We start from the raw sequence: 11531 nt of genomic DNA, 5'->3' as shown, positions 1-11531 counted from the left end.
AACAGGGTTAATGTTCGTTCAAGTTAATGGCTGAGTTTTATATGCCATTTTGTTTTACATGTTTACAATACACTACGTGGAAAGGCTAAGAGATGCCCTTTATTGAAAATGAAGTGATGAAAGGGCCATGATGTTTGTCCATGTATCTTTGCGGTTAATTTGGACATTCTCTAAAAAAAAAAAAGGAAAGTAAAGTAACTAGTAGTGAAGTTACTTTTCAAATGCAGTAACTAGTAAATTAATCTAGTTACAATTTTCAGAAGTAACTAGTAACTTGTAACTAGTTACTTTTTCTGAGTAACTACCACAATACTGCTCAAAAGTATATATTTATTCGTAAATATAATCTGATTGATTTGGGTGATGAAGCACTTCAAATTTGCCGATACATTTTCCCACCACTGACGCATTTAACTTGTCTGATATATTTGCGACGCTTATGTCTCGCAGCGGGGGCGCTGTTAAAGTTGCGTTCACGGCAACAACGTTGCAAAACGTTGGAATATTCGCAACGCGTTTGCTGTGAATGATTAAGGTATTGACTTCCTCATATGCCTTCATGATCATCTCCTGCTTCTCAGCAGAGGAATAAAAAGAGGTTCCTCTGAGTTTATTTGCCATTGTACTGTTGTGCTCGATTATTATCCCTTCTGAAGAGAAGCGGGCACGCGCATTTATCCAGATGACTGACGTCTGGCTAGAATTAACGAGACCGTTTCCGCAAGGATTAGCCGTGAAGAAGTTGTTTTTTTTGTGGGCTAGGGAAGTTAGATTACGTACACAGATGGTTTTGTTTGTTATTTTTGGGCCAGGCTCACCCTGAATATTTTATGACGCCGGGTGAAAAATAAAAGCATCATTGTACCATACCATTGTCCTCTGCAGCATTTGTCCTAATTTGGGAGGTGGGGAAACCCGTCCATATGTTACGCTCAGGCTCCCCTAGGCCGGGCGTAACATAATTGGGGGCTCATCCGGTCCTTTTCTTTTTCGTCCTGTGTCCCGGGTCGTCTGTACATTTGGTACTTAGAGTGTGCACACGTAGAGTGTGCTCGGAGACCGTGAGAGCAGAGACCTTCGAAACCTTCCTTCAGAGACCTCAGAGACCTTCAGAGATGTTAGAAACCTTCATAGACCTTAGAAACCTTGAGAGACCTTCAGTGTATATAAAATGTTGTAGCGGATGCACAGGGTGTTGTACACACATTGCTTCAGTGGGAAGAAATGTTTGATCTTCGGTGGGGGGGATGTTATGAATGTAGTGGAAAAAATCCCGGAATGCCGTTCACCTCCCTTCCTGAGGGGGGTGCTGTGATATGTTTGGCTGTGCTTTGTTCCTGCAGGTGATTGGACGGTGGTATACAAGGGGGAACCTGGGGAGGCCGTCGCTCTCTCCAGCTTCCAACCGGGCCATGCTGCACAACGGGGATTCTTGAGTGGTGGGATTTAGAAAGGGTGTCGGTAGTGGTGAGAAGCCTTTTTTTTTTTAACCATGTTTTCTCCTGTTTTTGGGAAGGGAGATAAGTAAGACATCTGTACTTTCTTTTGTTTCTTTTGTGGGCTAGGGAAGTTGGATTACGTACACAGATGGTTTTGTTTGTTACTTTTGGGCCAGGCTCACCCTGAAGAATTTATGATGCCGGGTGAAAAATAAAAGCATCATTGTACCATACCTCTGCAGCATTGGTCCTAATTTGGGAGGTGGGGAGACCCGTCCGTATGTTACACTCGGGCTCCCATAGGCCGGGCGTAACAGCTGTATTATCAAGAAGAAATTAATTTCATCAAAACGTGAACCTCATATCCCCGCTTCGAAGCGGGCTCCGCCCCCAAAGGGTTAAAAACTAGTCATGATCATTAAACAGCAGTTAACCTCAAAACGGGCCACAGAGTGAGGTCGCCTGGTGTGAGGGATGTCACAGCGGGGGACAAATGGCCCAAGTCTCCCCTGGTTTGAATATCAAGCAGGGACTGTGTGTGAGTGTGTGTGAGAGACATCCAATAGTATATGACAATTGCGGAGGGTGAGGGTAGCTCAGTGGGTAGACAATTGTTCCTTAACCACAAAGTTTGCGGTTTTGATTCTAGGTTATAATTGTCTGAATGTCTACAACCCCGAAAATTACTGCATCAACTAATGTGATATAATTGAGCATGGAAATGTCATCATATACTTCCATCACAAATGTATAGGAATAGACACCTAAAGAACAACAATGTTTATGTTTGATTCAAAAGTAGAACTTGACCACACTGAGCTGCTTCTCACTTCTATGTAGCATATAATGTTGACCGGCTCCAAGCCCCCAAAGATTCCCTGTCCCCCTTTAAATAAACAAATGTCTATGATAAGAGGTAGAGTGGAAGAGGTTAACTCAAGACACTTTGTTTTTGTCAACAGCACAACTTTACAAAGTGGAACTCGATGGGAAAGATTTTTCTTTGCCTCTACAAGTAAATCTGCTGCTTGCAGCCATTTCATTTAATTAAATGGTTTCCTTTCAAAATGCAAATGCTTACTTAATTGAACAGTACAATCCAAATTTATCAAATGCATTTCACATAAATGTTGTGTTAATAGAAAGTGCTGTTCAAGAATTTGCCTAAATGCAAATTTAAAAAATCATGTTTCAAAGGGGTACACCACCTGATCTTGATTATGGGAAGTATGACATAGTTTGTGAAAACAGCTGTATAATATCATCTGTGGCTTTGGAGGAGCTTTGTCAAGTCTGAAAGAACATTTCAACTAATTTATGTCAAAAAGCCTGCATTTGAAAGATGTGGCTCTAGTAAAAACTCTAGGTTGCATTATGGGAGGTGCAGGATCCAGTGTTTTCGGAGCTTGACCTAGAGACTACAAGTCAGGATATCTTGGCCTCTTTTGCTCTTATTTACAGTAAGTACCACAAGTTTAGGAAAATACAACACTGAATCAAGTACTATTTGAGTAGTTTTAAGATTAAGAAGAGAGGACTGAATCTGCCAAGCATTCACAGCCAGCTTTCAGTACCTTTTGTACTTTTTATGCACAAACTAATGGCACAAAACAGGAAATTGTGGATAATTGTCCTGCCTACCTACATGCATTAACTGTACTGTAGCTTCAGGTGCTCTTTAACTTTAGACCACTGGAACAGTGAGGTGCATACTACACAGCATGGGCTCTCAAACAACAGTCAGCTGGATTTATAACAGACTCACAGGACTCCTGCTACTGCCCCCCACATCCCACAACCCCCATTCCTCAACCTCCTCTCCCAGATGAACATATACATGCCTCTTCCCTTCAACATTCCCCGTTCAGAAACATAAGTCTCCATTTCACAGCAAAGCGGCTTTGTTTTCACAGTAAACCAAGAGGCCGTCTTCCTCCACACCGGTGACCTCAACAACTTTCCCTACTTCCCCATCACAATCTGATAGTTATTAGCATGTAGAGGAGAGTTGTTGTTTTTAATGTAGCTGCAGATCTTTAGTGCAGGAACTAGTCTCTTCTTTCTGGCCCTGGGTTGTGTTGTTAGTGCAGAGTGCCAGATGTGTGGAAATATACAGATGACAAAGTTCAAGCTTTCCATATCACCCCTCTAAACATTGTTTTTGTCATCAACAAATTGTGTGAACTTGAAAATGTATGGCCGGTGCCTGTTGGAAAAGCTCTGCTTGCTCTGAAATGAAGCAGACAAGAAAATATACTGTCAAAAGTATTGAACTCGTTAGGAGGTATGCATGTTGAGAGTGTGCTGGTCTAAGTCATACTGAATGCAAACATGTGAGAAATGATTCACAAAGGGAGACTGAGTTCACGGCTAGATTGAAGAAACGGAAGATAATTGATTTATTGCTGGAAATGTTGCATGTGTTCAAGTTATTATTCAGTCCTATTTGAGTTATTAAAGACACGAGAACTTCTTGTGCCACAAGTTGATGTATATGAATGTGTCTGTATGTATGTGCGGGTAAATGGCAGAGTACAAAACTATGTCAGTGAATGGGGCTTATGAAAACCATATGACATGCTCTGAAAAAGAAAGAAATGCACAGTTCTCTGCACCTCCCCCCAATCTGACACACACACATCCACAAAGACCCCCCCTTCCAAAAACATACAGTCCTCAGCTCCCTCTCTCCTCTTCTGCCCACCCCCTTTCTTGCTATACCCTCCCTCCGCTCCTTCCCTGCTCTCTGAAATCTTGGGACAATCTGCATGCACTAAACTCCAACACAGATCTGTTTCAGCAAGGCAGAGTAAAGAGCACTCCAGACAGTGAAAAAGGGTTCAAATGAAGAGAGAAAAGTTTAGATAGAAAACAGAAGTGGGCCAAGAGATCAAGCCACGGCTAAAAGAAACTTTGAAAGCAAGGAGATAAGTCAGGGTGAGAGACAGGCGGAGAGTGAAGAGACATATTCAGTTCTAAAGAAAAAAATGTGCTCCCTGGTGAGCACTGCTGCTGCACTTCTCTTGACTTCCCTGTTGGCTTTGCTCTTTGGAATTTCTTCGGTCCTGGCTCAGGATTTAGCAGAGAAGGATGCAATTTGCAATTCGGACGGCTGCTTCGTGGTCTACTTCCAAGGTAAGACCTTCCTGGACTCATGGAGGGCCTGCAAGGAAAAAGGTGGCAACCTAGCAACCATTAAACGCAGGGAGGATGCCGCCACTATTGCCACTCTCTTTTCCAATCTGGACTTGCGCACCAGCGTCCGGGTATGGATTGGCCTGCAGCGCCAACCCCGCCAGTGTACCACCACACGTCCATTGCGGGGTTTCTCTTGGACTACTGGTGACCAGGACACAGAGTATACCAACTGGCAGAAAGAGGACTCCCCTAGTATGTGTTCAGTGCCACGCTGTGTGGTGATGGGCTACAGCACTCAGGAGCAGAATGATAACTTTAAATGGCTGGATGGTTCCTGCTCAGTTTCTGTAGATGGGTATCTTTGCCATTATGCCTATAAAGGAATGTGTCCAGCCTTGTGGAATGAAGGGGCAGGCAACGCCCTCTACACTACACCATTTAACCTCCTAAGCACACTGTTGACCCATTTACCCTTTGGATCTGTTGCTACCGTTCCCTGCCCTGCAGGCACCAAGGTGGAACAGTCAGTTTTGTGTATGCTGAAGGATGATGGATCAGTGGGGTGGTCAAGAGATTCCCCCCTCTGCTCCGATCCACCTATATCAAACAACTGGTGTGACCAGGATAATGGCGGATGTGAGCATTTTTGCAGGCCGGCTGGCACTCACGTTGACTGTGAGTGTGCTGATGGGTATGAACTAAGAGAGAATGGGAAGAACTGCGAGTTGTCTGACGTTTGTCTAAGGGCCCACTGCGAGTTTGAGTGCCTACTCCTCTCAGGTGGACCCCGTTGTGCCTGCCCTGAAGGATACATGCTTGCACCAGATGAACATGGCTGTCTGGATGTAGACGAGTGCCTCCAGAGTCCTTGTGAGCAGCTTTGTGTGAATGCTCCAGGGACATTTGAATGTCGATGTCGGGAGGGTTACCATGCAGATGATGAGGGTGGTTGTGAGGATATAGATGAGTGTGGAAATGACCCGTGTGAACACGCCTGTGAGAACACTCAAGGCTCTCATATCTGCCATTGCCATCTGGGTTTTTCCCCAGTGCCTGAGGACCCCAGCCAATGCCAAGACACCGACGAGTGCCAGATCCCCGGAACCTGTGAGAAGATGTGTGTGAATTATGAAGGTGGATTTGAGTGCTACTGTGAGGAAGGCTATGAACTCATGTCTGATCACTATTCATGTCGCAAGAGAGGGGAAGGAGATGACCAATCTGCTGTCACTCCTCCTTTTGCTTGGGTCACCCACCAACCTGGACCTGTTTGGGACCATGTGGACGATGACTGGAACCCACAGCAGAGCCACACTGACTGGCCTACGGAGGAGGAGCAATCTTTGGACTGGCTGACCGACCCACTTAGAGTTTTGGATCCTGACGTCATTTGGGTCACCAGTGCCCCTCAGGATGAGCTGCCCTTTGATTTAGCACTGGACCCTCTGACACAGGAGGCTGAGGAAGATGAGGAAGACACAGCAAATGCAGGAGCTGAGAGGTTTGAGTGGGGGCATAGATCTGACCTGGAAGTTTTGCCTACCACCATCCTAACCATGCCTTCTCCCACCACCATCTTAACCACGACTCCACTCACCACCATCTTAACCACGCCTCCACCCACCACCAGCTCAAGCACTATCCCAGACTGGTACGAAGATGACGACGATGAGGAGGAGACCACCACAGCTCTCCCCTTCATTTCTACTTCGACAATCTCTGAGGGAGCTTGGAATTGGTGGGCGGGGTTGACCACTTCCAGCCAGAAACCAGGAAATCCCAAGGATTCAGTTATAGACCTCAACATGCCTACAGATTCCAGCTATCCCACCGAAGCAGAAAAAGAACACTACCCCCTGAGGGAAAACATTCAGTTCCCAAAGGAGGAGTTAGGGGAAGAGGAAAAGGACTTTGTGGATGTCACACACCAAGACCCATCAGTTCCCACACAGCTTACTCCTTCCCAGCCATCCCCGAGCGAGGGTAGAGAGATCAATGGCATCCCGACTTCTGTCCAGGAAGACAGGGGGCAGAGCAGCACTTGGCTTCTGGTGGGCCTCCTTGTGCCCATCTGCATCTTCATTGTAGTAATGGTGGCGCTTGGCATTGTCTACTGCACTCGCTGTGCTGTTCATTCACGTAACAAGAATGCCACTGACTGCTACCACTGGATCTCTGGGGCACATGATAAACAGGGAGCTCCTAACCCCTCAGCAGGGGTCAAGACCCATGTTTAAACAGAGAGGAGAGAAACTGACATTTACATAAATAGACCCTGCTTCAGAGGTAAGCATGAGTGAATAATGGACCTGTTAAGGGCAAGCTAAATGTTTTTCCCTCTCTGACTGTGGAACTGTGCAGTCTTTGAACACGTGGATACTGTAAACAAAGTATCAATTGATAGAAGGGACATTGATAACCACTGACCTATTTTGGGATGGGGTTGCTATAAACTGCTTTGATATTTCATACACTGACCATACAATATCTGTTTGCTTCATCATTGTACTAGGCTACATTATTATGAACTATTAGTGTCCTCATTATTAACGTAAACAAGTCTGCTAACAGAGAGTAATGTGTGTAGTCATTTATTCCTTTCAACATTTCTCAGCTGCAGCCAGATCCTGCAAAGAGCCTTACAAAAATATATGTACTGATGGCAAAAACATTCTGCTTCATTGTGGTAGCAAAACTTTACTATGAGGTTTCTTCCATGCAAAGTCCTCAGGCTCAGTTCATTTCAATTGCATATCACTGTAGAAAACTGTTACTGTCAACTGTGTCAAAGGGATTTAGATGCATTATTAGCTCACATCAGCAGTGGGTGAAAGAAGACTATAAGCAAATATCCCCTCAAGAGTAAAGACATTCTGCAGTCACACGATTGTACTGGGAAAGCAGTCACTGTGCTGAATGTTTGATAAGAGACCAAAACCTTATTTGTATATAGTGGTTATTTTGTATTTATGTTTGTTTCATACTTGTCACCTGCCGTTTTATTGAGAACATTTTAACAATTTTAATAATTCTATGACGTACTTTTCTTTCCTTCCATGTACCCCATAAAACTGGTTACATGGAATGTCTGTCTGCACATGGGAGTGTGTTTCCCCACTCATGTCCAGCTTAAGAGCACTTCTCTTCCTTTTTCCTTTTTTTTGAAAAGAGGTGAAAAAGCAGATGTTCACATTGCACGGGAAATGTTGTAAGGCCTGGTGGTTGACTTTAGTCTTGGCCTTGATCATGACATGGCCATCGGTCACCCTTCGTAACCCTGAGTGATTAGTACCGCCTAGGAGGCTTTGTCTTTACCCGACCCTGAAATGTTGCATGGTCTTGCTGGATCACGTCCTGTGTGACACTGCAGTCAGTGCAACACCTTGCAGTTGTGTGTGCAACTTGAGATATTTAACAATTAAAAAACGACAATCATATCTCAGATTCCAAAATGAATAATAACATGAAGGAAGAAAGGGACATTGAATTATTTGGTGAAGTGCTTATTGGATATTAGGGTGCATGAATCTTATGGATCAAAGACAAAACTAATAAAGAAAACAAGGCACTTGCAAGTTAAATCACCTTTAATGTAATGGGAAAATTACGATTTAATGCCTGATGAAACAAAGTGTCATTTCAAAGAAAAATAACACTTTCTCTTTGTTTTATTAATAGACTGTGAAATATGAGAAACATCTGATGTCTTTTTTCTGTCACGTGTTAAGTAATTGTGAATTAAAAATATGACAAGAGTTCAGCATCAAAGTGTATTTTTGACCTTGGAAATAATAGTTTGGCAAAAACATTTCTGAACCTGTGGTTTAGGTAATAGCGTTTTACATGGGGCTTTCAACCGCATCTCACAGTCTTCATCTGGGCATGGTGGTATGTTCAGTTGCTATCAGAGTAGGGAACTGTCATCTGTTCAGGAAGGCTGAAATGCTTTTGAAAGCTCCAGAAAAAGCTAGTAAGTTGACGTCTAGTTCATTTTTGTTTGTCAAACATATGAGAAGGGGTTTTATGGTTTGTTATAGGGTTTATGAAGACATCACTGCTTTGGACCTTTGAAGCAACTTCCTGATGGTTATAATCCTGTCATTCATGTTTTTAGGGACTCTGCAGGGAATTTAAAAGTCACAAAGGAGTCCGCCTTAGAAAAGTGGAGGAATGAATGTGGGTGGAGGGGTGTGTGTGTGTGTGTGTGGCAATAAGGATACTGTGATTTCAAATATGACCATGATGAACTTGACTCACTTGGAAGAAAAGGCTTGTTACGGAAAATAAAACAGAATACTTGAGCTCAGTCCCCACTGGCAATAAATGAGCATTGTGATTATATTGACAAATGGAATGTGCTGATCAAAACCAGGTTCGGCTCTGGGAGTAGCTCTTAGAGGGGGTCTCTCTCTCTCTCTCTCTCTCTCTCTCTCTCTCTCTAACATTGTCATCTCTTCTACAGCTCTCAGTAGACAGACACAATCCAGTCACCAGTGAGCTGAGCCCTGCTTATGTCTTTGGTCACCCTCTCTCAAACGTTATGTTGTCCGTCCAGCTGTGTATTATGCAAAAATAGGCCAAGTTTCAAGTATAATTCCAATTTAATATGCATTGAGTCTTATTTTGGTGTTTTTTTTCCAATCAATATTAATAATATTGTACTCACTACGTTATTTGCCAACATCTGAGAACACAGTGTTATCACAAAAGAGAAGTCTGATGGGGTAACAAACTTCGATGGGGGGGGTGCAGATCAATTAAGATGAAGGTTAACGCTGCATGTACCACTGAAGCACATTCTAAACTCAAATGCTTGAAGAGCCACAAGGCAACACCGGCAGATAAAGTGGATAATCTGTTGGCTTGTTCTGAACAGCAGGTACTTTGACCAGTACAATATCATTATAGCAATTAGGAACGTGTAAGTAAGACTTTAATGTGAAACCAGGATTATACTTTAAAAGCATGCCGATAACATGTAGCTGAGATTAAACAGTATGGTCAATGCACAGAATGCATTCAGTGTGTTTTTTTTATGAGCTCTTTGTCTCCAAGCTTTCGAAACAAGTAGACGTGGTGTCACAACCGTCACTAGACGGTAGTGCTTTTATTTTGTTGTCTTGTCACTTCCTGTTTTACTTTGAAATCATCCTCCTGTGTCATGGCTGCTGTCTTTACTTCCTCATGTGTGATTACCTCTCCCTGCCCTGATGTGTTTCACCTGTGTCTCGTTAACTCCCCTCCCAGTGTGTATATATACTCTGTGCTTCACTTGTCTCGTTGCCAGTTCGTTTTTCTTCACCTGTGAGTCAACTTACCAGCGTTTTTCCTGACTGATATCCTGTTCTGATTCCGACGTCCCTTCGTTTCCGAGTAAGCCCGATCCCTGCCTGTACCTCTGCCGAGTTTGACTGCCTTCCTGTGAATGACCCTGGACTGTTTACGTTGGCGATTCTACTGTCCCCTGAGTGAGACAGCTGCTCTCACCACAGCGGGTCAGAGCCTTGCCGACCGGCCTCAGTCCCTCCCCAGTTACATCGGGAGAACCTTTGGCGGTCCTTCTCCAGAGACTCTATCCTGTTGCAATATTACCTTTATCAATAAAGGAATTCTTGTGAACTTTACTCTCTGCCTCGGGTCGTGCATTTGGGTTCTTTCATTAGTGCTCCGGCGTGACACGTGGACTGTTTGGATTTGCTGGAGCCCCCCCAAACTCTAACTTCACTTGGTAAATCGGTGAGTTTACAGAACCTCATAGGAGCTGTCACTATCAAAGGCTTGCACACCAGATTTTTTTTTTTTTACACACATAAAACCCATTATTTAGGATAACAGTTTTCAGACTCATTGTATTTACATTTTAGTATCTTTAGGCATGATATAAAGACACCAATTAAATCAAAGATACATTAATATAGAGGGAATCAAATAGAAATCTAAAGATGTTATATTTGTTGATGTTGCGTCATGGCTTTTGTTATACTGAAGTGAGCGTGCTTTTATCCTTTAGCCCCTTGCTTACTTTTGTGCCTTTTTTCTAAATGATATGGTGGGTGGACATCTAATACTAATACTGTAAATTATTAACAGTAAAATATTTTTTTCTTTTATTGTCACAAAAGTAATGTATTTCATCATTTTGGTATTTTAAATACTTATTTTTGTTTTGTAAAAGATAACGCTGATTTCAAGGTATTCCTGAACATAAAAATGTCTTTTCTTTAAACTAACAAAGTAAATATTCGAGACCGTATACCAGAAAATTCCAGCACTGAAAGCAACTCAAATATCTGGGTAAAAGTATACAAACACAGAAATTAAATATGAATTCCAAAAACTGCAGAATTTTAAAACAATAAAATGTCCAAGACTGGCTTCATTGTCCCTGAACTGGAGACTTCCCCTGAGCTGGAGTCTTCTTCCTTGCAGTGAAAGGATAAAGAGGAATTTGTTACTGATTACCATTAGAAATACCATAATATAGTTCTACTCAATGAAGTCCCTGATGAACATCATGCCACATATGGATTGAAGGACTCTTTCTTTGGACAATCTTGCCAGTCCTTCTGCTCAACTGGGCCTTGGTAGCACATTACTCATCTCAGTAAATGCAAGAAGATTCAGTAAACACATTATGTGAAGAAGAGCAATGGGAGATTTTAATAATTTAGTTGTTGAGTACTCGATTAGATAAAAGACGAGTACTCGAGTATACATGTTTGAATGATGGAGCTGATATGTGCATGACATTTTGAGCTACTTTTACCCAAGTCATACTTGCGTTTCAATTTTTTTCTTTATGGAGAGTTTAACAATTAAACAGCCCAAATATACAAAATATTGTACAGCTGTGACGACATATTGCATTCCACTAAAGCAGGGGTCGGCAACAGTGGTGGCTGGGTTTTTTTTTTTTTTTTTGGGGGGTGGGGGGCCGCAGTTGGGCGGCGCGGT

General features: G+C 42.9%; 1 protein-coding gene across 1 annotated transcript; it reads left to right on the top strand.

Moving 5' to 3' along the window:
- Positions 1-4426: 4426 nt before the first annotated feature.
- cd248a (CD248 molecule, endosialin a) lies at positions 4427-6814 on the top strand (the record flags this gene model as incomplete). The annotated part of the gene is made up of 1 exon (XM_079215657.1): positions 4427-6814. One exon carries the CDS (start codon positions 4427-4429, stop codon positions 6812-6814), a length of 2388 nt encoding a protein of 795 aa, XP_079071783.1.
- Between the last annotated feature and the right edge of the window lie 4717 nt (positions 6815-11531).

Source organism: Taurulus bubalis (genome assembly GCF_910589615.1).
Source record: "Taurulus bubalis genome assembly, chromosome: 3".
Taxonomy (NCBI): Eukaryota; Metazoa; Chordata; class Actinopteri; order Perciformes; family Cottidae; genus Taurulus; species Taurulus bubalis.
The sequence above is the reverse complement of the archived record's forward strand: the minus strand, read 5'-3'. Positions and strand labels throughout refer to the sequence as shown.